Source organism: Colius striatus, chromosome 3 (genome assembly GCF_028858725.1).
Source record: "Colius striatus isolate bColStr4 chromosome 3, bColStr4.1.hap1, whole genome shotgun sequence".
In the NCBI taxonomy this organism is placed as follows: domain Eukaryota; kingdom Metazoa; phylum Chordata; class Aves; order Coliiformes; family Coliidae; genus Colius; species Colius striatus.
In genome coordinates this window covers 70715587-70738839 of record NC_084761.1, presented here as the reverse complement: position 1 = coordinate 70738839, position 23253 = coordinate 70715587, and the positions used below count along the sequence as shown (strand labels likewise).

At 36.4% G+C, this 23253-nt stretch overlaps 1 protein-coding gene across 4 annotated transcripts in view; it reads left to right on the top strand.

Annotated features, from left to right (window-relative positions):
* The window catches only part of FIP1L1 (factor interacting with PAPOLA and CPSF1), a 43638-nt gene that overhangs the window by 6631 nt on the left and 13754 nt on the right, over positions 1 to 23253 (top strand). For 3 of the 4 annotated variants that reach the window (XM_061993488.1, XM_061993489.1, XM_061993486.1), the window contains exons 4-14: positions 3598 to 3701; positions 5891 to 5952; positions 6143 to 6250; positions 7412 to 7542; positions 7828 to 7896; positions 10125 to 10234; positions 15358 to 15451; positions 16517 to 16670; positions 20865 to 20891; positions 21395 to 21449; positions 23113 to 23168. In XM_061993488.1, coding sequence (XP_061849472.1) covers positions 3598 to 3701; positions 5891 to 5952; positions 6143 to 6250; positions 7412 to 7542; positions 7828 to 7896; positions 10125 to 10234; positions 15358 to 15451; positions 16517 to 16670; positions 20865 to 20891; positions 21395 to 21449; positions 23113 to 23168 — 970 coding nt within the window. The remainder of the gene's footprint in view (positions 1 to 3597; positions 3702 to 5890; positions 5953 to 6142; positions 6251 to 7411; positions 7543 to 7827; positions 7897 to 10124; positions 10235 to 15357; positions 15452 to 16516; positions 16671 to 20864; positions 20892 to 21394; positions 21450 to 23112; positions 23169 to 23253) is intronic. The other variant, XM_061993490.1, reaches the window with a different exon arrangement.

Genomic DNA, 23253 nt, shown 5'->3' with positions numbered 1-23253 from the left:
AATTGAGAGCTTCATGAAAAAGAGTACACATGAAGGGTCAGAATAACCTATAAAAATGGATGTGTTTTTCAAGTTGGTTAATTAAGAAAAGTTGACTGTTTCTGTGAGGAGGGAGCTAAGAAATTATTGTTTATAAGTGAAATTGCTTTTGACTGAAACGATACATGCTCCAGGCAAAATTTTACTTTCTTTTTGATGCATCTCTGCTGTGAGGGTTGCCTGGTGTGTGAGATTGGTGAAATTGTAGCTTTCAACAGTGGGGCTTTGAAAGACTGTCTTTTGTCTTCAGCTGTCCTTTACAGACTATATACACTGATCTAGACTCCCCCCCTCCTTGAGTAGACTCCTAATTGTTATGTAAATTTCATTACTATTGTATAGCAAGGATGAACTGCAGTACATCTTATCTTCTGTGCAGCTGTTTATTTTTTTCTAATTTATGTACCAGGCAAGTTAATAGATAGTATAATAGATAAGGGCTAGAGCTCAGCTGTGCTTGGATAACTGCAGACTATGTGGGCAGAATCAGCTTGGCTTTGGTACATTCAGCCACTTGCTGAAGGGTTCAGCAAGTATGCGAATAAAGAATGTCTGGTTGATAAAGGTCTACAAAGTTTCTGAACAAGTGCCTCACCAAAGGATTTGAAGAAAACTAAGGGGCTCTAGGATGTCTCACATGGAAATAGCTGGCTAGATGAGGGAAGAGCAGCAGATGTCATATACCTTGGCTTCAGCAAGATGTTTGACACTGTCTCCCATAACATCCTCATCAGAAAGCTCAGGCAGTGTTTCTTGGATGAGTGGACAGTGAGGTGGATCAAGAGCTGGCTGAATGACAGAGCCCAGAGGGTGGTGATCCGTGGCACAGAGTCAAGTTGGAGACGTGTGGCCAGTGGAGTTCCACAGGGATGGGTTCTGGGGTCAGTCTTGTTCAACATCTTCATCAACGATCCCTACCATTCTGTGATTATATGATGAGGGAACAGAGTGTACCTTCAGCAAGTTGGCTGATAACACCAAACTGGGAGGACTGGCTGATTCTCCAGAAGGCTGTGCTGCCATTCAGCAGGATCTTGACTTGACTTGAGAGTTGGACAGAGAGGAACCTCGGGAGGTTCAACAAGGACAAGTGCAGAGTCCTGCATCTGGGTAGGAACAGCCCCACGCAGCAGTACAGGCTGGGGGTTGAACTGCTGAAGAGCAGCTCTGCAGAGAGATACCTGGGAGTCTTGGTTGATAATAAACAACATGAGCCAGCAATATACTCTTGTGGCCAAGAAGACCAGTGACATCCTGGGATGCATCAAGAGTGTGGCCAGCAGGTCAAGGGAGGTTCTTCTCCCCCTTTACTCTGCTCTAGTTAGGCCTCATCTGGAGTTCTGTGTCCAGTTCTGGACTCCTCAGCTCAAGAGGGATGGGGAACTTCTGGAGACAGTCCAGTGCAGGGCCACCAAGATGATCGGAGGACTGGAGCATCTTCTTTAAAAGGCTGTGGGAACTGGAGCTTTTTAGTCTAGAGAAGAGGAGACTGAGGGGGGAATCTCATTAATATTTAGAAATATCTGAATAGTGGATGTCAGGAGGTTGGAGCATCCCTTTTTTCTATGGTATCTAACAGCAGAACAAGGGGTAATGGGATGAAACTGGAACACAAAAAGTTCCATTTAAACATAAGAAAAAACTATTTCACTATTCAGTTGAGGGAGCCTTGGTGCAGGCTGCCCAGAGGGGTTGGAGTCTCCTTCCTTGGAGATCTTCCACCTGAACTCATTCCTGTCTGACCTGATGTAGATGAACCTGCTTCTGCAGGGGGATTGGACTAGATGATGTCTAAAGGTCCCTTCCAATCCCAACTGTTCTATGAAAACTGGTATATGGAACATAGAAAACAGAGTGAAGCAGTAAAAGTTCAGTTTTCATTGTGAAGGAAGGTCTCCTCCAGTGGGGATTCTCTGGAATGTTGTGTATGACCTGTACTTTTAAATTTATTTATAATTACATGGAAAAGGAATGTGGGATTACGAGTTTTCTGATGTTACAGAGTTATTCAAGATAGTAAAAATAAGGACTATGTATGAAGAACTGACTGGATAAAAGCAATTATTGAAATTCTGTATAGATAAAGAAGAGTCACTTTCAGGGGAGGAAAAACAGCTTTAAAAATAAAGTAGTGGTCTGCCACTTAGGAAGGGTGCACTAAGATATACAGAAGGATTAAATTTATGGTTAAGTGCTTATCTGGAGTCTAAAAAGCAGTTAAACCTTGGGATGTAGCACAAAGTTAATAGAGAATAAAATGGAATATGTCATTATACCATAAATTCACGATTCAGTTGCACCTTGAATTCTGTACAGTGTTCTATTCCCCTTGTGTTACAAAGACTTTACTTAAAAAAGTTGAGAGGAGAGCAGCAAGAGTAGTCAAGGTAGTTTCCATACAAGTAGCGACTAAATAAGTAAGGGTTTTTCAGCCTGGAAGATTGATGTATGTAGGATATATTGGAGGCAAACAAAAGCATGTATGGAGACTATAACTAAGGATCACAGAATCTTGCTGACAAACTTGCTGACAGTGCACTCTGTTCCCTCATCAAAGTCATTAATGAATATATTGAACAGTGCGGGTCCCAGCATCAACCCATACCATATGAGAACTAGGACTGTTCAGTGAAAGATATAGGAGCCAGGATGTAAACAAATGAAAGAGGTTGGATCGTCGTGCAGACGGTGCTATGGAGCTCCTTGCCAAAGAGAGAGGTGCTGCTGGCATTTTGAGTCTGGGAGAGTACTTGAGAGAAAAATCCTTTGGGGTTTGCTAAGCAGACAAACCATTACTGGCTTAGGAGATTCTCTGAGCTGATAATCAACAGCAGCAGAAGAGTGTTAGGTAGGAGCATCATCTGTGTTTGCCCAGTTTGTTTTCTCTCCCCTGTGGTCTCTGGGAGAGGAACACCAAACCAAAATGTCAAACAAACCCAAAAACACTGGACACTTGATATAAGCTGGCATGTCTCTTTTATTTACCAGCAAGCTTCGAATGCTATGGAACTGAACAGCATGCATTGTGCTCCTGTATCTTTTTTTTTTTTCAAACTGTTCACTGATAAATCTAAAGTATCTTATATAGTTTGTTGATGCTAGTAGCAGAATATATTTCTCTGAAATGCAGTGTTCATCTACAATTGGAAAAACATAGGGTTATTCTGTATATATGTAATTGAGAATGGCAAGAAGCTAGTCTTGCGTATCTTAAGTTCTTTCCTGAGTGATAGGGTAAGAGTAGAACCTGTGTGTATGAGCTGGTAGAGGTAGAAGGATATTAGTGGAAACTATTTTATACTTATTTAAGAAATGTTTAATTTCAGAAACAATATTAAAACTACTTTCCTATTTTGATCCAGATGTTTCAGATACTTGTACCTTTTCAGCAAATGGGCTTCCTAAATTGACTGTTAATGCTATGTAGTTTTGAGGTCTAGGAAAAAGAGAATTTTCTTCTTTTGAAGATTTCTAGATGGATAGTTTTGACTGGCTTATTTTTCCACTGTAAAGGTAAGTGAGTACTTTTTGTCTAAGCAATGACTTTTTCTTTCGTAGAAAGTGGCAGAGGCTGAGGATGACAGTGATAGTGATAGTGATGATGATGAAGATGATGTTCAAGTCACCATAGGGGATATTAAAACAGGAGCTGCACAGTATAGGTAAGTTATTTGCAAACATTAACTGGGGGAACTTTCAAGATTACATTTAATTATTATTTCAGACTCTATAATACTTGTCAATATCAAATCCTATGTATAGTTAGTCTCAGTTTAGGGTTTTCTCAGGCATTTTAACAACATTTCTAATGATATAGCGACTTAAGAACAAAGGGAAATGAAATCACTGAAATGTATTAAAGGAAGATCTGTTGTATGAGCTAAATTTTTATTTCAGGTTTTGAGAAATAATTGCACCAAGTTTGTAAAGTAGAGAGTTGTTCTTTGTTATGGAATGGTGACATTTTATAGCGTTTTTAGGGTTATTACTGTGATGGTGGATTTTTGTTTCAAATGGTAGAGCTGTAAGCACAGAAAACATTAGAAACACTTTTCCTTGGTCTTGTTTTAGTGGATACAGTTCTATTTAGACTTCTGTAGTTTCAATTCCTATTGATGTTCTCAACTAAGATGTTAGTGTACCTCAGGATGGAGTTGCCAGTTTCTGGAGATAAAATTTCTCATCATCAGTGTTTAGGCATTTGCGCCATAGAAGAAGCTTTTTGCTACTGTTATTGCTCCAGATTCCTTCATCTTTTGATAAAGGGCTTATTTTTCACTAAATACTTTCAAACAGTGTTAATTTTACCTAAAATTATGAAATGTTATTTTTCATTACATGGAAGTTCTCTGAGGGAAGTGGTTTGCTTGTTTGTCTTGGCAATCCTAATATTTTTATGTTATTAAAACCAGAGTTACTAGGGAGTCATTTCTTAATAGAATTTTGACAGGTCTGCAGATAGGTCTGACTCGTATATTATTGTGTTCTTAACTTTAGAATGCAGGTGATTTACTTATTTTTGAAACATACTATTTTTTAACTTTCCTTATTTCATATCCTAAACTAACCATGCAAATCAATGTAATATAAAAATAGCAATTCTTTCAGTTCTTGGTCTGCTTTCAATAACTTGCAGTATGCTTGTGGTATAGGCAGTGAGTGACCTCAAAGTTTATGAGACTAAAGCAAAACTAGATTTTTATTCCCAGTGGATTTGTTGATGCTCCTTCCAGGAATACAGAAAACAATGAGCAGATGACCCTAAATCTAATTAGAATGGAAAGTTTTATGTGGAAAGAGTTATTTTCTGAAAAACCTTTTTTTTCTGGTCAAATTGGACAGAACATGGAAGGGTAGTAATCTGAACCAAACTCAATATTGCTCTTAATTTTAACTTCAGTATAGCAAGTTCCCTTTATAGGATTAAATGGTTTTTCATGTAGTAGTCAATTGCTGCTTAAAAAATGCCTAAGATTTGTTTTACAAAGTCACGCACAACTACAGCATGGCAGATAAGAAAATGTTTTGTGGCAGTTTTTTACTGTTGTAGCACATGAATAGAAACTGAAACTGCATGGAAGCGATCTTTTAAACTATACACTGTCTTCCAATCATACGCTAGTGTTGTGTTTATGGGTTGATACCACCTGTGAGGATAAGCTATATTGCACACAAATGGTAGTGAAAGCCATCTCTTCCAAATGAACACCACTATAATTCCTAAGATAGTTGAATCAGTTGAGTATCTAGGTTTCTGAGTGCATTTTTATGAAGAACACTCTGAAATATTTTAGAAAGTGAAATGTTACATACTTTTCTGTTGCTCACAGGGATAGGTGACTGCTAGAAGGACATCAAAACAGTCAGCCTTTCAATTGTTGTAGGGAAATGCTTGGATGTTCCACTTACATACAGATTAAATGAAGTAATTTTGAAAAAAATAATCAAAATCCTTTCTTTTTTTTACTTGTTTTGTTTTTACTCTAATCCCCAGAGTGTTATCTATATCCCTAAATGAACTTCATTTTTCCTTTTTCTCTTCTTCTGGTTCTGTCCATTCTTGTTTCTATCAAGGTCTTTATCCTTTCAACTCAGGAAGAGTGACTGGGACTTGCTTCACAACTGTTTATTAGTTGGAGAAGTTGCTACTGAGCATAGAAAGGTATACTCTCTTCCTCCTAGGCTGATCTCTTTACTTTTACAGTGTTACCAGCTTGGAAAGCTAGAGATTCAGGATGGCAATTGAGCCTGGGTCCAGTTTGTTTCTGGATCTAGCTAACTCTTGTTTTATGTTTTCTTCTGTTTTAAGAGCTTTCTCTGTCTAATTAGTTTCTTTGTTAATTTCTTTAAGTTATGGAGCGGCACCTGTGAATCTCAACATTAAGACAGGAGGACGAGCTTTTGGATCTTCTGGTAAGGGGATTTAAACAGTAATACTATTAAAAAGGGAACAAAAAAAAAAGATTGGTTTGGGTGAAGGAAATAATTTTCAGTTCCAAAGCTTCTTGATAAATTTAAATCTGACTTTCTATTTTAAATGTGTTTCAGCTGTTAAACCACTGTTTGATACAGAAGACTCTAACTTTCTTACCTTTTTTCACAGGTGCAAAAGTTAAAGGAGTGGATCTAGATGCACCAGGCAATATTAATGGTGTGCCACTTCTAGAAGTAGATTTAGATTCTTTTGAAGATAAACCTTGGAGGAAGCCAGGTAATGTTCTGGTTTACATTAACTTATAGGTATATATTCAGTAGATTATTTTAATAATTCTTGTTTATTGCAAGTAGATGATACCTACATTATAGCTAGAAGATACTATACAGTATAACTTGGAAAAAGCTGCTAAGTTATTTGTTGCCTTTTTGCTGTGCCACAGAGTATGTGGGTGTGCCATATTTTTTGCTATGCATCCCACACATGTCTGCAAAAAGAGACAGCATGACATGCCCTTTATTTATTTATTTGTTTGTTTGGTTTTTTATTTGGGATACATGGCTATCCTGAACTCTCCTTGGAAATCTGTAGTTCTGAGGAGATTACTGACATTGGTGTGTGTGCTATGGGACAGAAGATAAAGCAGAATAGAAAATAGTTTTAGCAGATTTGAGCATGAGACATTGTAAAATGTAGTTGCTTCTGCTTCTTTGCATTCACACATAGACATCAATAAGCTTTGAAGAAGCTGATACCATATGGGCTTTCTATAAGTCTCCTGTGTGTATTGTTCGGTTGACTCAAGTGACTGGGCCACACTTGGCCAATACCAATATTGATTGGGGGTTTTTTTTTAGTGGCAGTACATATTCCTGCTGTGTATATTATTTTTCTAGTGTTTGCGTGTTGTTTTGGCAATGCAAATACATCTACAAAATGGAAAAAAAGAAGCCTTTCATAACATTCCCGTGTTTTGACTGTTAGCTATTTGAAATATTTTCTGTACGTTTGAGTTATGTCTGATTTCTGTCTTACACTTTGTGACATCAAATGAAACTAGGAGTCAAAATAAGAGGAGTCAAATACAGAACAAGCAAAAGGGAGTGGTTCTTCACTGAATATACAGCAATGTAGATCTTATGTTTATCTTGTCATAAAGATATGGCAATTATAATATCCTGTGATACTCTGTAAGTGTCTACTCTTGACCCCTGAGGCAGGATGCTAGACAAGATACTCTTTCTGACTGTATTTTAACATTTTCATAGTTTTAACCATGAGTACTCTGTTGACTGATATAAGACTGTGTTGTAGGTTTTGGTAGTTTGTTTTTAGATCAATACCTAACCTGTTTTGGCATTATAAACAGAGATGTATGTATGCTCAGTGAGGAGAAGATGAACTTTATCCTAAAAACTTATGCGTTTCTATTTAAAGGGGCTGATCTCTCTGATTATTTCAACTATGGGTTCAATGAAGATACCTGGAAAGCTTACTGTGAAAAACAAAAGAGAATACGGATGGGTCTTGAAATTTTACCAGTTACCTCAACTACAAATAAAATTACGGCAAGTAGTACCACTTTTGTGGCATCCTATGTGCTTTCCTCCCCCCAGCCCTGTAAATCTGCTTGTGTTTCATAAGCTTATTCTGCCCATTTTGGTATTTGTTAAGAGTTTGCACCTGACTCCCCACCCTAAGCTTAGTGTGTCTTGTGTTGCTTCACTGGCAATTTGTGTAACTAGTGTGACAGACTAGCTACAGCTAGATGACATCTGTACCGTTATCCAGATTGTGGCCCATCACTTAAGAGTTGTATGGTATCTTAATGGGCAATGTGTTATTTAACTTAGGCTGAAGACAATGCTATGGAAGTAAGACCAAGTGCAGAGATTCACGATGGCAGATACCATCTTTTTAAGGTGAATTTTAGTAAACTTTTCTGGTTGCTCTCATTTTTGTTGAGTATTGCTTCCCATGCCATCACAGAATGGTAGAAGAACTGAAGTGGACATGACTATTATTTCAAACTCATCTTAACATCAGTGACTTTCTATGTATGTCGCAAAATGCTGATTAAAAAGTGTTTGTTCATCACCCACCTGCAACAACGTGAAGCACTTGAGTTAGTGCCCTGGTGAACTAACAGATTTCCCAGTGACACAAATTTGTCTTTATGTGATGGTTTATTTTTAGTTGTGATGCATTTGTATGTACACATTTAAAGAATTTAATGCAGATGGGCTGGGGAAGCTTTTGTAGGCTGTGGCATGTTTATTTTTTCTGTGGCCTTGTAGCTCTTACTGTGTTTTGTAACACTTATCCTTGACATCTCTGAGACATAAAAATCAATCCTCCATATTTTTTCATTGTCCTTTTGGGATTAGATGGCAGTAAATCAAGTTATACATAATATTTTTTTGTTAGGAAATTCTGTTTTTCAGAGAGCAGAAAAAAATCTATATGACAGACTATGTCTTGATGATTGAACATTTTTATCAACTTTTTGTTTTCTCATTTACTTTTGTTTGATACTAAAGTTGAAATTAGAGTACCAAAGTTATTTATTTTGCTTATTTTCATTATGCAGTCATTTTTGTTCTCAAACTGTCAGTAATCTGACTTGGAACTGTTTGTTGCTTTCCTCTGTGTACTCCTGTAACAGAAGTGTCAGTTGAAGACAGGTAATTTTTGTTTACCCTTATCTGCTGCTTAAAAGTAATTTTGACTTTATCTTAGCAAGAACAGATCAGAAGCTCCCCCAGAGCTTTTTGCCTCTCTCAGTTATCACTATAATAGTGTTCTGGAATGGTAGAAGTGCTGGGCAATGAGAGTTACCATTTGCAGCTGACTACGCTCTCAAACATCTTTCCAGTGTTATCCTCAAGGAGAAATGATGAATATTCGAAACCAAAGCTTCTCCCATTTCAGTATTGACTCTCTGAGGGTCCAGTGATCAAACAGTACAGATAATTGTGTAGTAAGAGTTTGACGTGTGTTTTTCGAGGAATTTGCATACAGTTATTAAATAATTTCATTAACTTTTTTCCACTCTTCTCATGTAATTTATATGGGATGTTTACATTAATCTTCTGTAACTGGCAAGGCTTTGTCGACTACATTTTCCAGGTATTCATTAACTAATTGTACAGATTTTTCAGCTAAATACTTACACCAAACCTATTCAGTATTAATTTTTTCCCATATTTCTGGATACTAAAGTTTAATTCAGTTTTTGATGAATCTTAATTATTTATGTACGTTTTTGCGAGTTTGGGAAAGAGGTGCCTACTAGTTAGCTTGCCTACAAGAAGCTGAGTCACAGCCCTGAGTGAGCTAGCTGGTATGGTAGGAGTGTCTTTCAAAACTGAATCAGTACAGATTTGTCATGAATCATAGAATAGTAGGAGTTGGAAGGGACCTTTAGAGATCATCTAGTCCAACCCCCTTGCAGAAGCAGGTTTACCTAGGTCAGGTCGCAAATTAATGCTAACCCATGTGCTGTGCTGCTGAAGTCAAAGAATACTTGAAGTACCTGCAGAAAACGTCTTGCATAGATTTAATAATGTGTCTCTGGAATGTTGGAAGTGCTTCAGAAACAACTGTATAATAAAAAAATCTTTTAATATTTGTATAATGCAGAGTATGAGGTAACTCCACGGTGTGATTCAGAAATTAAGTGGTTATTAGGTCTCATAGTAAGACAATTGGAGAATCTAGTAAATTTCTTATAGCTTGTTGTTGGGTAGCAGATGTGTTAGTTATCTGTCATTAAGATTATGAAGATTGGGGTTTGTTTTTCTTTTGAAATTATCTTATTTTAAAAATTGAATTGTTATTTTTGTTTATACAGGAAATTCTACAAGAAAAACAGTTTGTTCTGTTCAAGTCCAGGTCAAATGCTTGGAAAATAACTGTTAAAAATGTTTAATCTTCTGTAATAATTTGTTCTTTGGAGTATTACTTCTCATATATTAAACATGGTACTTAAGCAATACATCCTTGTGAAATAATTAATTTTACTAGCTGTGGAAAGGTGACAATTTTTGAAAAATCTGATGACAGTTGGACTTTTTTTGTGTTGGCTATATGCTGTGTTGAGGCTACTACACTTCTGAGGTTAAACTAATGATGAAATGTTATTTTGAAGGTACAGCAAGGCAGAACTGGAAATTTGGAGAAAGAGTTGGCAGTGCAATCGACCAAAGCTGATTTCACATCTCCTCCTCCCTTATTCAAATCAGGAATTCCAACAAACAGGTCAGTTAATTGTAACTTAAGTCCAAAAAGCTTTATGCTGTTACATCTATGTATCTGAAGTTCGTGGTTTTTTTGTAGGAAAAAAAAAATGCATTCCTGTAAGATAGAAATGAGGGGAAGTATGAGCCTAATCACTTTTAGCCTTCAGTTACCATTACACGTTAAGCTTAAAGATGTATAAAAATTCAATCACATAAATTCTGTGATTCTGTGAAACTTGCATTTGTTGTGAGAGAACTTAGTACAATAAGGTAATACATGGCCACGTTTGGGCTTCATAAGTAAAATCTTTGTTGTATGCTCTAGCTAGGACAAACTTCTTAACCACAGATGTCTTTATACTGTATTTTTATGTGATACTAGTTTTTTCTGCTTTAAGTTAGAAAAATGTAAATGACCATCTTTCTGATATTTAAAGTTAGAATATTGGTGGTTAATGAGAGCTTCACTAAGAAACTTAAGACTTGTCTGTTTTCTTTGGGAATAAGTTTACCTTAGCAAAGGTTGAGAAACTCGTGTCTTTCAGAATGAGAGGCTGGTAAATGACATTTGTCTGTTGGGTAGATAAAAATGAAACAAAATAGTGCATTTCAAGTTGTATCACTTGTGTATTCCAATGATTAGAATAAGTTGTTTTGTATACATTTCATGTGAATACTGTAATTTTAAGTTGTTACAGTGGCAAAACTGACTTCTTCCCATATTTACCATCTGCTCCGTTGGATACATTTGCTTAAGGTAAATTCTTGTGTAAAGAAAAAGATGTTTGTAAGAAGTGGTCAGAAGAGCTTTAGAAGGAAACTTGTAGCTCAAAAGCCTGAGAGGAGCTCAGTGAATAATTATGTCTTAACCGTGTGGATTGTATATATTTGTATGACTTCAGAACACCGCTATTTTCTGTGTATAAAAACCTGTGTTACTAATTTTATTTTGTTTTATGAGATTGGACTTTTTTTCCTCTTTAATTAAAGAGTTAATTTTAGGTAGGCAGAAATTTTTCATCAAGTCCAGCTCTTTGGTAATTTAAAATAATTGCCTTTATGCCATGAGTGGTAGCTTTGTTGTGAAATTGCTGGAAGCATTTCTCATAAAGCAGCAAAACTTCTCTCAGCTTCTAGCAGTAGCTTTGGTGTATTTGGTGAAAAAAGGGAAAACTGATGCAACTGAGTGTAGCAGCATCGGTGGAGTGTTGGTAAGGAGCTTAGGCAGGAGGAGAAGAGGAACACAAAGAGAAAAGATAAAAAAGAAAGGCAATTTATGTCAGGAGAAGAAACATCTCTTCTTAGTCATACGTAAGCACTGCTTCCAGAAGAGCCAATTCAGACATCGGAAAGTGGCAGAAAAAAAGGCAGGAGGGACAAATCGCCCAGATTAAAGTAAGGAGGAAAAAAACCCCAACAAAACAGGACATGATCCTAATTTAACATTTTAATTCCCAATTTACTAGTCAGGACTGCAGCATCTCTTAGTGGATATTTTTACACATAGAGAAATATGTACTGTAATATCTTTAATGGGAAGTCTGAGAGCAGATAGTGTGGTTTGCTTTTTTTCATTTGTTTCTGGATGAACATAAAAATAACTTTGTGCCTACTTTCTTTATCTTTTTTATTTGAGTACAGTAGGTATCTGTATATGACTGCAGTTGGAATTCTCTTTAAAAAAAAAAAAAAACAACCCAAGCCTCCGGAGTCTAGCAAGAATATTAATAATTACCAATCTGGAGATTGTAGTTTGTGAGACAGAAACGGACTTATTGCTCACCGGCAAATAAAAGTTACTACTTCACTAGAATTACATCCTAAATGTTTAATTCAACAGATCATACAATGTGTATGTGTGAGAAATCTTGCTTGAATTTGTAAACATAGCTGAGCTATTCATTGTTTAGAAATGACACTTGAACTTCTTGTCTTGATTCTCTGATATTCACAGCTGTTGAATAGTGTAAAATGTTGTGTGATCCTGCAGGAGGAGTTAGAACATAATGGAAATGGTTTAGTAAATTCAAATCATATGCAAACAATATGCTATAAAATAGAATATTTGCTCTCTAGAGGCAGTTAAAGATTCCATGTGTGCATAGTCACAATTAAGGTGACTGAAGGAATCTCTTTTGAGTTCTTTTTTGAAGAGTGTTTAACATATTTCAAACCTGTCCTAACCAACTGGATCAGAGAGATGTCTTACAGTGCTTTCCTTATATCATTTTTCAAGGATTGGGAGATAGTATTTCTTCAATAGCACAGAAACAAGCAGAAGTTTAATTTAAAATCTAGATACAAAATCAAGTATTCTCATTCCAGTGATCTCTCTAGAATAGCTCTCCATCACAAAACTTTGTTCTGTCACAAGCTCTCATTTTTTTTTAACCTTCATTTATACTTTTTGGGTTATTACTAAAGGTACATTTACTTTCAGCAAAATTAACCTGCCAATGTAGTGGGCAATTTATCAGCTTCCTCCGTGCTTGGGCCTTTCTGTAAAGAGTATTGTAATAGAAAATGGATTTATGATGGATCATTACTCTGAAAAAATAAAGATTTCTCTTGTTTCATGAACTAGCTTTGTGACACTAAAACTTTGCGGGATGAAAACTCAGATATTATTTCATGGATCCATTATATCTGTATCAAATTTGTTTGCCTTTTATTTATATCATTCAATGGTAAGCAAGCTCAGCAAAGTTGAGACTGTCCTCAGTCCTCTTGCTTATGAAGCATAAGCACATGGTTGCTTATGAAGCATAAGCACATAAGCAAGAGATGAAGAAATGCAAGAACATATTAAAGAGAGTTTTTAAAGTGTACTGTAGTTGGTAGACTCAACTCAAAGTCTAGTGAAAAATTATGATTGTTACTGAATTCTGAAAACTGTGTGAGGTGTGTGTGTCCAAAAAGCAGTTCATAACTTATATTGCTTGTGGTGGGGATTAAGTGATTTCTGAAGCTTTGAATTTGGATAATAATTGGTTTTATTGGGGGATTTTTTGTCATTTTTCCCCTCATTCTCTTTGCTCGTAGAACCTACATAAACTCAACTTATCAAATGAGATTGACATATCTTTCTGAATTAAATCTCCATGGAGGTGTAATTCATAGCACAAATGTGTCATAAATAACATTCTCTAATTAGAGTGAAATTACTCACTGAGTTGCTGGAATGTTCCTTTCAAGCTACACTTTGTATGAACTCTGCTGTGGGTTCGTGTGCATTGCACACGTGTGGATTGCCTTTTTATGTTGGAGCTTATCCATTGGGAATGCATCTGCATCCCAGGTGGCTTGATCACGTAAGGGACGAACCAGACCCTTTCTTTTCTTTGCATGCAGCACTGAGACAGAAACCTAGTACTGCCTGCTTAACATCTTGGCACCAAGCTGGATAATGGCTGGGGAGATTTGCCCCTTTTGCAAAACTGCTGAACTAATACATTCTACATGCTTCAGATGCCTCACTTGCCTTTGTGAAGATGATGTTTTTGACAGTGGTGTCATCTGCTACTCAATTTGCAACTGAATATATACTTACTGTCGTTCAATTTCAAGCTCTTTTAGTATTCATTAGTGCAGTCTTGGAAAGAAGGAATTTGTCAAGTTCAGGGTATGATGGCAAATAACCTGAACTCATCCATCGTTACAAAAATTAAATATCTTCATAGAATCATAGAATGGTAGGGGTTGGAAGGGGCCTTTAGACCTTTAGAGATCATCTAGTCCAAATCCCCTGCAGAAGCAGGTCCACCTAGATCAGGTCGCATAGGAACATGTCCAGGCAGGCCTTGAAGACCTCCAAGGAAGGAGACTCCAAACCCTACCTGGGCAGCCTGTGCCAGGGCTCCATCACCCTCACAGTAAGATAGTTTTTCCTTATATTTAAGTGGAACTTTTTGCGTTCCAGCTTCATCCCATTACCCCTTGTCCTGTTGCTAGATACCATAGAAATAAAGGGATGCCCCAACCTCCTGACATCCACCATTTAGATATTTGTAAATAAGATCTTCCCTCAGTCTCCTCTTCTCTAGACTAACCAGCCTCAGTTTCTGCAGCCTTTCCTCTTAAGGAAGATGCTCCAGTCCCCTGATCATCTTGATGGCCTTGTGCTGGATTCTCTCCAGAAGTTCTCTGTCCCTCTTGAGCTGAGGAGCCCAGAACTGGACACAGGACTCCAGATGAGGCCTCACCAGAGCAGAGTAGAGGGGGAGCAGAACCTCCCTTGGCCTGCTGGCCACACTCTTCTTCATGCATCCCAGGATGCCATTGGTCTTCTTGGCCACGAGGGCACGTTGCTGGCTCATGGTTAGTTTATTGGCAGCCAGGACTCCCAGGTCTCTCTCTGCAGAGCTGCTCTTCAGCAGTTCAACCCCCAGCCTGTGCTACTGCATGGGGTTGTTCCTCCTGAGGTGCAGGACTCTGCTCTTGCCCTTGAACCTCCTGAGGTTCCTCTCTGCCCAACTCTCAAGCAGGTCAAGATCCCACTGAATGGCAGCACAGCCTTCTGCTGAATCAGCCAGTGCTCCCAGTTTGGTGTCATCAGCCAACTTGCTGAAGGTGCACGGTCCTCCAGGTCGTTGATGAAGATGATGAATAAGTACACTTGATAGGGTTGGCCTAAATTTATTTTACTTCCTAACTTTGGTTGATCTCCCATGGAATGCTCCAGAATGATTTCTTGAAATTTAGAAACTATTTCTAATGATTAGTTTATTATTTTATTTTAGATTTTTGTACAAGTTCTGTTTTATATGTTTTTTCTTACTGATTTTTCTTTTTTTGTGATCTTACTGTATTTTCCTTCTTTTGTTGATTTTTTTCTTTTGTTTGTAACATACGTGTAGGATTATTACCTTGTTCGGGGCAGGAGGAGAGAGTGAAGAGTCAGCCTTCATCCTACATGGTCTACATGCAGAACTAAACTGCGTACTTTAGTTCTACACACTTCTGTAGTTCAGCAAATTTGTCACATCTAATGTTCTTCAGAGGTGGTCTTGTATGTTTTATACAGGAGAAGGAACTTCTGGCATTTAGAGTGAGAGAAGTCCATAGATACTTCGCGCTCTTTTCTTTTCTTTTTTTTTTCCTTTTTCATTCTGCTTGTTGATTGTGATTTGTCCTTTGTTGCAGGCGATTACCGGGAACGATAGATGTGATTGGACAGACAATCACTATCAGCAGGGTGGAAGGACGACGGCGAGCTAATGAAAACAGCAATATACAGGTTTTATACTGCAGATTTGAACATTATCTTTAACTGAAAGGCATTTCTGGTTTCCCCATAGCTTCCGATTAAAGCATTTCAGTGTGTATGAGTGAGGAATACAGAAATAGCTTGATGTTCAGGAAGAAAGTAGTGGTAATGTATTGAAATATATTGAGATTAAATATTTGTTGTATTTCAAAAGATAAATATTTTGGTACACTTCTTACTGAAAGGAAATGAGTAATATTGGAGACTTACAATCCAGGAGACAGCATCGGCTCTGCTAGATCTGCATGGGATAGTGTTTTGTTTACTAAGTGATGAAGATAAATATTTAAACTGACTGTCCATTTCTCTCCTGTTCCTGCCAGACACTGGAACTGAGAGCCACTTCCTGTGCACTTTGACAAATGCAGTATTTTAAAAATAAGTTTTTGAAGGAATACATAGTTGATAGTACTTTTTAAAAAAATTATTGTATTAGTTTACTATCACTTGGAAGATTAGTCTTTATAATTTTAAGTCTTCATCGGTTTGGATTATCTTAAGAAAACAACTAAATGCATTAAGATGAGACATGCTTTTTCTCTTCTGACTTAATTGTGGAGAAGAATCAAGAATGCTTGGTGCCCTAGCTGCATTTCCATGCCAACTTACATTAAGGGTTAAACGGTTAAAATAATAATGGATTTTAGTGCTTATACTGAAAACACTGACATATGTTTTTCAGCTGATCTCATGGTGCTCAAGTAATGTACAGTCCTGGAGTTCTTCATGTTTTTCATATTGATTTTTTTTTATATTTTCACTTATATATAAATTTAAAATGGTGTTTTGGGCCATAGTCAGATGGCTTATATTCCCTCTTACATTTTTTGTTCCCTATTATCTGTTCTTAGACCCTCAGAGGCACTTGGCAAGTATGGGACACAAAATGTAGGGGTGCAGATGGAACTTAAACCATCTGAATATGGCTCCTTAGGTGCATAAGTAATACTTCCCTGTTTAGTAACTGGAAATAGAGGAAACCTGTATTCTACCCTTTTGACATAGCAATTGTAACTATAGTTTGATATTTTACAGGTTCTTTCAGAACGATCTAATCCTGAAGTAGACAATTTTACCAAGCCACCTCCATTTTTCCCTCCAGGAGCTCCACCCACCCACCTTCCACCACCTCCTTTCCTCCCACCCCCTCCAACTGTCAGTACTGCTCCACCTCTAATTCCCCCACCAGGTAAATACCCTGCACTACACATGGCATATGAAAAATGACAAATGTGTTATCATCGGATGCTTGATGATCATGAATTAAAGACAGCACATTCCACAGAGATTTGACTGTATGTATAGAATTTCAGAATTTTGTGTTCTACTCTTTTCTTAAATATGTCTGCAAGGCAGGAACAGAAACTTTTTCCTTACTTTCTCAGTAAGTGTAATCCCAACTAGTACATAATTCCTTGAAGACTAAATATTGGCTCTTGTGTCCTTGAAAATGTTTGAAGTGAGAAGCTGTTTTCTGTAATTCATCTACTGTTAATGCTGTTGAGAGTTACATGTTAACAAGTCATTCTACAAACTTTTTCACTAAAAGGATGGCATACCATGAATCCACGTCAAAAGTTGGATTCTCTGACATTTAAGGTCAAAGCAGCAACGGAACCTTTAATTGCCTTTCCACACACAGTATGTACGAGTTCCCAAAAATCTGAGAATTGCATTTGTAATGTATCCATTCTTTGGGTCAGAGATCTTGCTAGCACCTCTTTTTATCCAGCACCCTGTATCTGTGAATCTTAGCAGAATCAAAGCTCTTCAAGAACACCTCTCATTGTTAAATATGGTTTGAAATTTACTGAATATTTACTGAAATTTGATATTTATAGAAATTTCCTTGGCGGATTGTCATGGGCTTTTGCACAAATAGTACAGTGACATGAATGTTGTCATATTAAGGAATTAAGTTCAAAATGACTTAGCAAGGAACTCTGAAAAATGGTCAGTGAGAAGTGAAAATAGATGGTGAAACTCTAGGGACAGTTTAAGTAAGAAAGTGAAAGATTTGTTTATTTAAGATTGAGCCCCCTTTTTTTTCACCTTTTGTTCCTTGTGATCTTTTGCTTGATTTGTTCTGAAATCACGCTGAGCAATATTTTTGCTGTTCTGTTCACAGAGAATCTCTTCAAAGTTTCTCTGTTAATACTCTTAGGTATAAGCGAGAAAGTAACATTATTTCTGTGCAACAACTTTGGGGGGAGATTTTCTGTGAGGATTTAAACCCTTTAGAGGTTGTTTTCTTGAATTGCTGCTGCTGTTTCTAAAACTATTAACTCCTGCTGCCTGACAGGCTCTGGCTTTCATCAGTGATTGTCATGCTCAAAATGGTGCAACCTATAAAACAAAAGAGATTTAAATACTAAATCATTCTGTGTGTTTTTCCAAGTTGCTATGCCTAAGTATAAAAAACAGGGTGTCTGAAGAGAAAAATATGCTACTGCTTTTGCAGTTTTGCGGTTTCCTTACTTAAGAAAGGGAGACAGAAAAGAGAGGAATGTCATGCTAATGCTAACTGTGGCTTTAAGCTCCATTAAAATCTTTCTGATAAAATGACATATATAATGCCTTGCAATTTTTTAGAATACAGTTATTTTAATTGTAATTATGGTACAGAATATAGTACTGAGAAGGTGATCTAAGTTGTTAAGTATTAAAAGCATGATAGGAACCTCCACAGACACCGTAAACACAGTACAGGGATATTGTGGAGGCATTCTAGCCTGTTCTTTTGAAACCCTTCACCTGTTGAGCTTTTAAAGGAGAAAGAAATCCACGTGTGTCCCAGGTTTAGCAAGCAGGTTAACGATTAAGAGCTGTGGATTTGGTTTCTTCAGGCCTGTGTTTTAATTGTGCCGTTGCCAGCTCTTTATCTTCAAAGCTGTTCCTAAAATAGAATTTGCCATCCCTCTAAGGTTCAGTGGAGGAAAAAAAATACTCTTACACAATACTAAGCCAGGACTACTTGCCAGAAAATTTAAGTATTCCAAATATAAAACATCCTCCAAAAGACCTTTTGAAAAAGGATCTAGCTTTGAAGTTAGCTCTCTTGTTCTGAATTCATTCATTCTGGTGATTCAAATCTTTTTTTTAAGAAACAAGTCCTAGAATGATTCAAAGGGCCAAATGCAGAAAATTCTGAGATACTCCTAGGAGATCACTGGCTGTGGCAAAAAATGTGTTGTTTTTTGTTTGATTGGTTTATTGCGATGTTGGAGTAATTGAAATCTAAAGAAGAAGATGGATGCTTCTGTTTAACAGGCTTTAAAAGCTGTTTTATGTGTTTTAAGAGTGTTGTTAAAATGTGACATGTATTTCTGGTACTGAAAAAAAGGTGGTTTACTATGAAGTATTGAACTTCAGTCGCATAACGTGAGAAGTTTGATTGCCCAGACTTATACCAGGGCTTAACAAGTAAGCGTACATCTGCTCAGCCCCAGTGACTTAAGTGTGTACTTTTTATCTTGTGATAAATTGGAGAGATTTTAACTTAGTTTAGCCTGTGGCAAAAGAAGTTTTAACGCTAAGTTGAATTATATGACGTTGCCGTGGGCTATTACACAGTTCAGCTCGTTTGCAGCATAAGCTGTGGCAGTGTTATTATATTTGTTTCCTTACTCTGCAAGTGGAGCACATGTGGATTGCTTTCCTTTAGTAGAACCTGCTTAGTTTTCTTTAAATATTACCAGGCTTGAGTTAGTAGAATGGTATACAATGTCCTGAAAGCAATTTTGAGCACATTAGGTAAAATGCTGCGCTAATGACTTTTGGGATTTTCATTAGGAGTGTTTGGTCTTTTAAATGTATGATTTCAGTGTTCTTAATGATAGTGCCCATTGGAAAGCTGGTGTGCTTGTGAAGAAAAAAATGGCTCATGCCATTTAGCAGTTTGGCTTTTGGGATTCACTGCTTCCTAATTTACATTTTGTCTGAGAGATACTAATTGTTGAGAATTGGAGAGCAACCTCAATTTTGTTTCACAATTTGGTTAATCCTGTAGGATGAATGCTGGTAAGAATTCATGTCAGTGAAATTACCAGTAATTAGTGAACATTGATATTGATTACTCTTCCTCAGCTTGCATATTCCTTCTTTTTGTTGTTATGTTGAGGCAATTGAGGAGCAATTGGCATTTCTGGACATTATAATATATAGATGTAGTTAAATGTTGCTGCTCTACAATAATCTTTTAGTTCTGATGGTGAACTAGTGATATATACATAAAATTAATCATGCAGTGGCCAGAATGTGGCCACTGGGATATTCTCTGAATGAAGTCTGGAACTTGAATGAGATGGATTTGCATTTAAGTGGTTCTGGCTCCTCTTCTATCTGGATGTTTATGCAGTTATAGCAGAACTGGTGAGAAAGCACTTCACGAAGTTTTCTGTTTCCCCCCTCTCATAGTCTTGCAGTGAGTTGTCATATTGAAAGTACTTTTTTTTAATGGAAGCAGAATTGTTCATGACTGAAAGGGTTTTGGTAAAGCTGTCTATTTTTAACAACGTTATTCTAGACCATTTTATTCTTTTCGTGTAACAGTGTTTTGTGTGTTCAAGTCAAGTAAAGGTAGTTTCATGCAAAGTATGAGAAGGTAATGTCCTTTAAAGTGTATGAATGATCTTTTACCTTTTAATCTTTCATAATCAAATAACAGAGGTTTATGTGTTGACACAGTGTATGTTGTCAGGTCAGATGATTTATTTGGGAACAATTTGTCAACTTTTAGTTAGATTTGTAACAGCTTAGCTGGATATGAAAGCCAGAAAAGTTAAAATAGTTTCTGAATGTGTTTGTGTTAAAGGATGCTCCTTTTTCAGATGTTTACAAGAAAATGGAGTGCTGACCAATTTTATTTCCCTCAAAGTAGTGACATAGTGATTAATTGCAGTGTGGCATAGCACTGACTGAGAAGAGGATACTCCTTACTGTTGCTAGAATATTTTGTCCATGTGGACCAACTGTTTCATGTACTAAGCTATTAAAGGTCAGAAGCCAATTGCATTTCCTTTGATCAAGTCATGGTACATAAAATAAAGCAAATATATTCTATGGGATGTTACTTTCCTTCTGGATAGTAAACATTTTAGAGTTACGGATTTAATGCTAACCTTGAGACCCAGAGTCAGTCTTCAGTATTTTTGTCTCTAATTAAATAAGATCCTCAATAACAGGATTTTAAATAAAAAGTCTGATTTCACAAGACTGATATAAAGTCTTAATGGTTAGTATAAATGTGGGATCTTGATCTGACACAGAGAATAAGTTCTCATTCTTGGTCATATATATGATGATAGCTCGATCAAATTTTAGCTCTAAAGGTAATAAACATAAACTATTACTACAACTGATACATTATTTGTTGTCTTTTTAGGTATACCAATAACAGTGCCACCACCAGGTAAACTTTCTTTTTTTTCCCCATATTTGGTTAAGAAATGATGTACAACTTATCAACTTCCTTTTGGTTATATAGATGAAAGGTCATAAGTACAAAATGATATGTTCAGATGCAGACTCAGTTGGTTTGAACCTGTGCAGAAGAGAAGATGTATGAAAGTGCTGTTGACTGGTAGACATTATCAGCCAGTTTCTTAGATGTGTGCTTCCTCCTTTTCTTTCCATTCTTTTCTTTCAGCTATGCAGAAAATAGTTGTGATGTTGTTTATTAAGTATTTTTAGATGCTCAGGAATTGTCCTATACTTGTAAATTATTGTGTTTTGAAGCATGATAAGGTATTTGATTTAAAGCACTGATAATATATATTTAACATGTATTACTACAGTCAGGTTGTACTCTAGATTTTTTTTTCTATTTTATACTTAGCCTAGTTATTTTATGTGTTTATGGTTGTTTTTTTTTTCTTTCCCCCCCCCCCCCCCCCACTTTATTTATTATTACAGGCTTTCCACCACCGCCTGGCGGTCCTCCACCTGCCCTCATACCCACAATAGAAAGGTGATTATCTGTTTGAAATCTTATAAAGCTATATATCAGTATTCTATAACTGAAATAAATTAGTAAGAACTTCATCCGGGAGTGGGGAGACAGTTTCAGATTTTTACAGACGTGTTACTAGTCTCACCTCATGCTTAATATTCTTTAGAGCAGATTACTTGAACACTTACCAGTCTAGTTATGACACCAAATCTGTGGCAAAACTTAACAACAAAGGTCAAGTTAATGATCGTTAAAGTATTTTTTAAGTAGTCTGAAGGTTTATTTAAGTGAACAGTATGCTTGTCAGCTACTGTATCCTTTTCTATAAGTGAAAATAAACAATTTGGCCACAGATCCAAAACGTCATAAGCTATAGGAAGTGCCAGATTTCCATGAAATCCGAATTTGTATTTCTACTGTGTTTGTTCTAAGTGTTCAGCTTTAATAGGCATAACTATTTTTTCAATACCTTATTTGTATACATTTATATATGCACATAGATATATATATTTAATATATATATGTAAAAGGAGTTTTTAAAAGCTGGCTAGCACAATCCTTGAAAAGTATTTATAATTTGCTAGAGGCTAAAATCAAGTCATAAACAAAGCTCACTTGAGAAAATGGTGCAAGCCTCTTGCCAGTCCTTTGGATTTCACTGAAGGAAAGTACACATATTTGTTTCTTGGAAGCTTAACATGTATGGTACAGGGTGATGATGGTAGAGATAAGATCCTCATCTGGTTTAATTCAAAAAAACCCTTAAATGGATGCATCTGATATGCACGAAAGTAAAGGAGGGACTACTGCTTCTGACTGTTAAGCAGCAGTCATTACGTTCACTTGTAGTGTACGTTTATAAAATTTCTGAAGTATGATGTGAAAAAATTAAGCTTATTATGAAATCTAGGAATTTAATCTTTTCAATGTTAAACTGTTGTGTTGACCTTTCATTATCATTGATTTTGTTTTGTTTTTAAACTAAGCTAACCCAAAAGGTATTTCTTAATATTAAAGTGCCTTGAAGAACAGAGTCACTTGGGTCAAATACTGCAAAGATAATTCTTACAAATTATGTAGGAAATGTGAAAAGTCATGAAAGAGTTATATATATGAATTACGTCCTGTGTACATGCCATCCTTTTTAACCTTCTTGGTTTTTACCTACTTGAGTTGGCTACCACTGAAAGATATCAGCCTAGGAAATGTGCAGCTAATATAATAGTTTATATATAGAACTACATGTTTGAAGTCCACCTTTTCTTCGATATGCTCACATACCTAGTTTTAACAGAAGGAATGAGAATGGCTTCACTCATGAATTAAGCACTTTCAAACACTTGGAGATAAAATTCAGTATCTGTGCAGAAATGTGATACAGGAAACATTTGAAATAGATAATTAATTGAAAATATTAAATAATAGCTTTGATAGTATTTGTTTTTAAGAAGAGAGAATGCTATTTTCACCTCCTATATTAAAACATGAAATAAATATATTTGTGTTGTAGGCAGATTCCTTACTTAGAAATACTCAAAATGAAGGACTTAAATCCATTTATAGCAAGCACTGTTAGTCTGTATGGTGGTAAGAATTCAGAGATATAATTTCACAAGTATATGTTTATCGATGGAGGCAGCTTTTGATGGTAAAACTGGATTTCTACATATGTTTTCTACAGTGGCCATTCTTCTGGCTATGATGGTCGTTCTGTTCGTGCATTTTCATATGGCAGTGGTGAGTAAGCTTGCTAGCTCTGAAAATTTTTATTAGTGCTGTATCAAATTGTTTGATATACTTATCAGGGTTTTAGCTAGGAGAC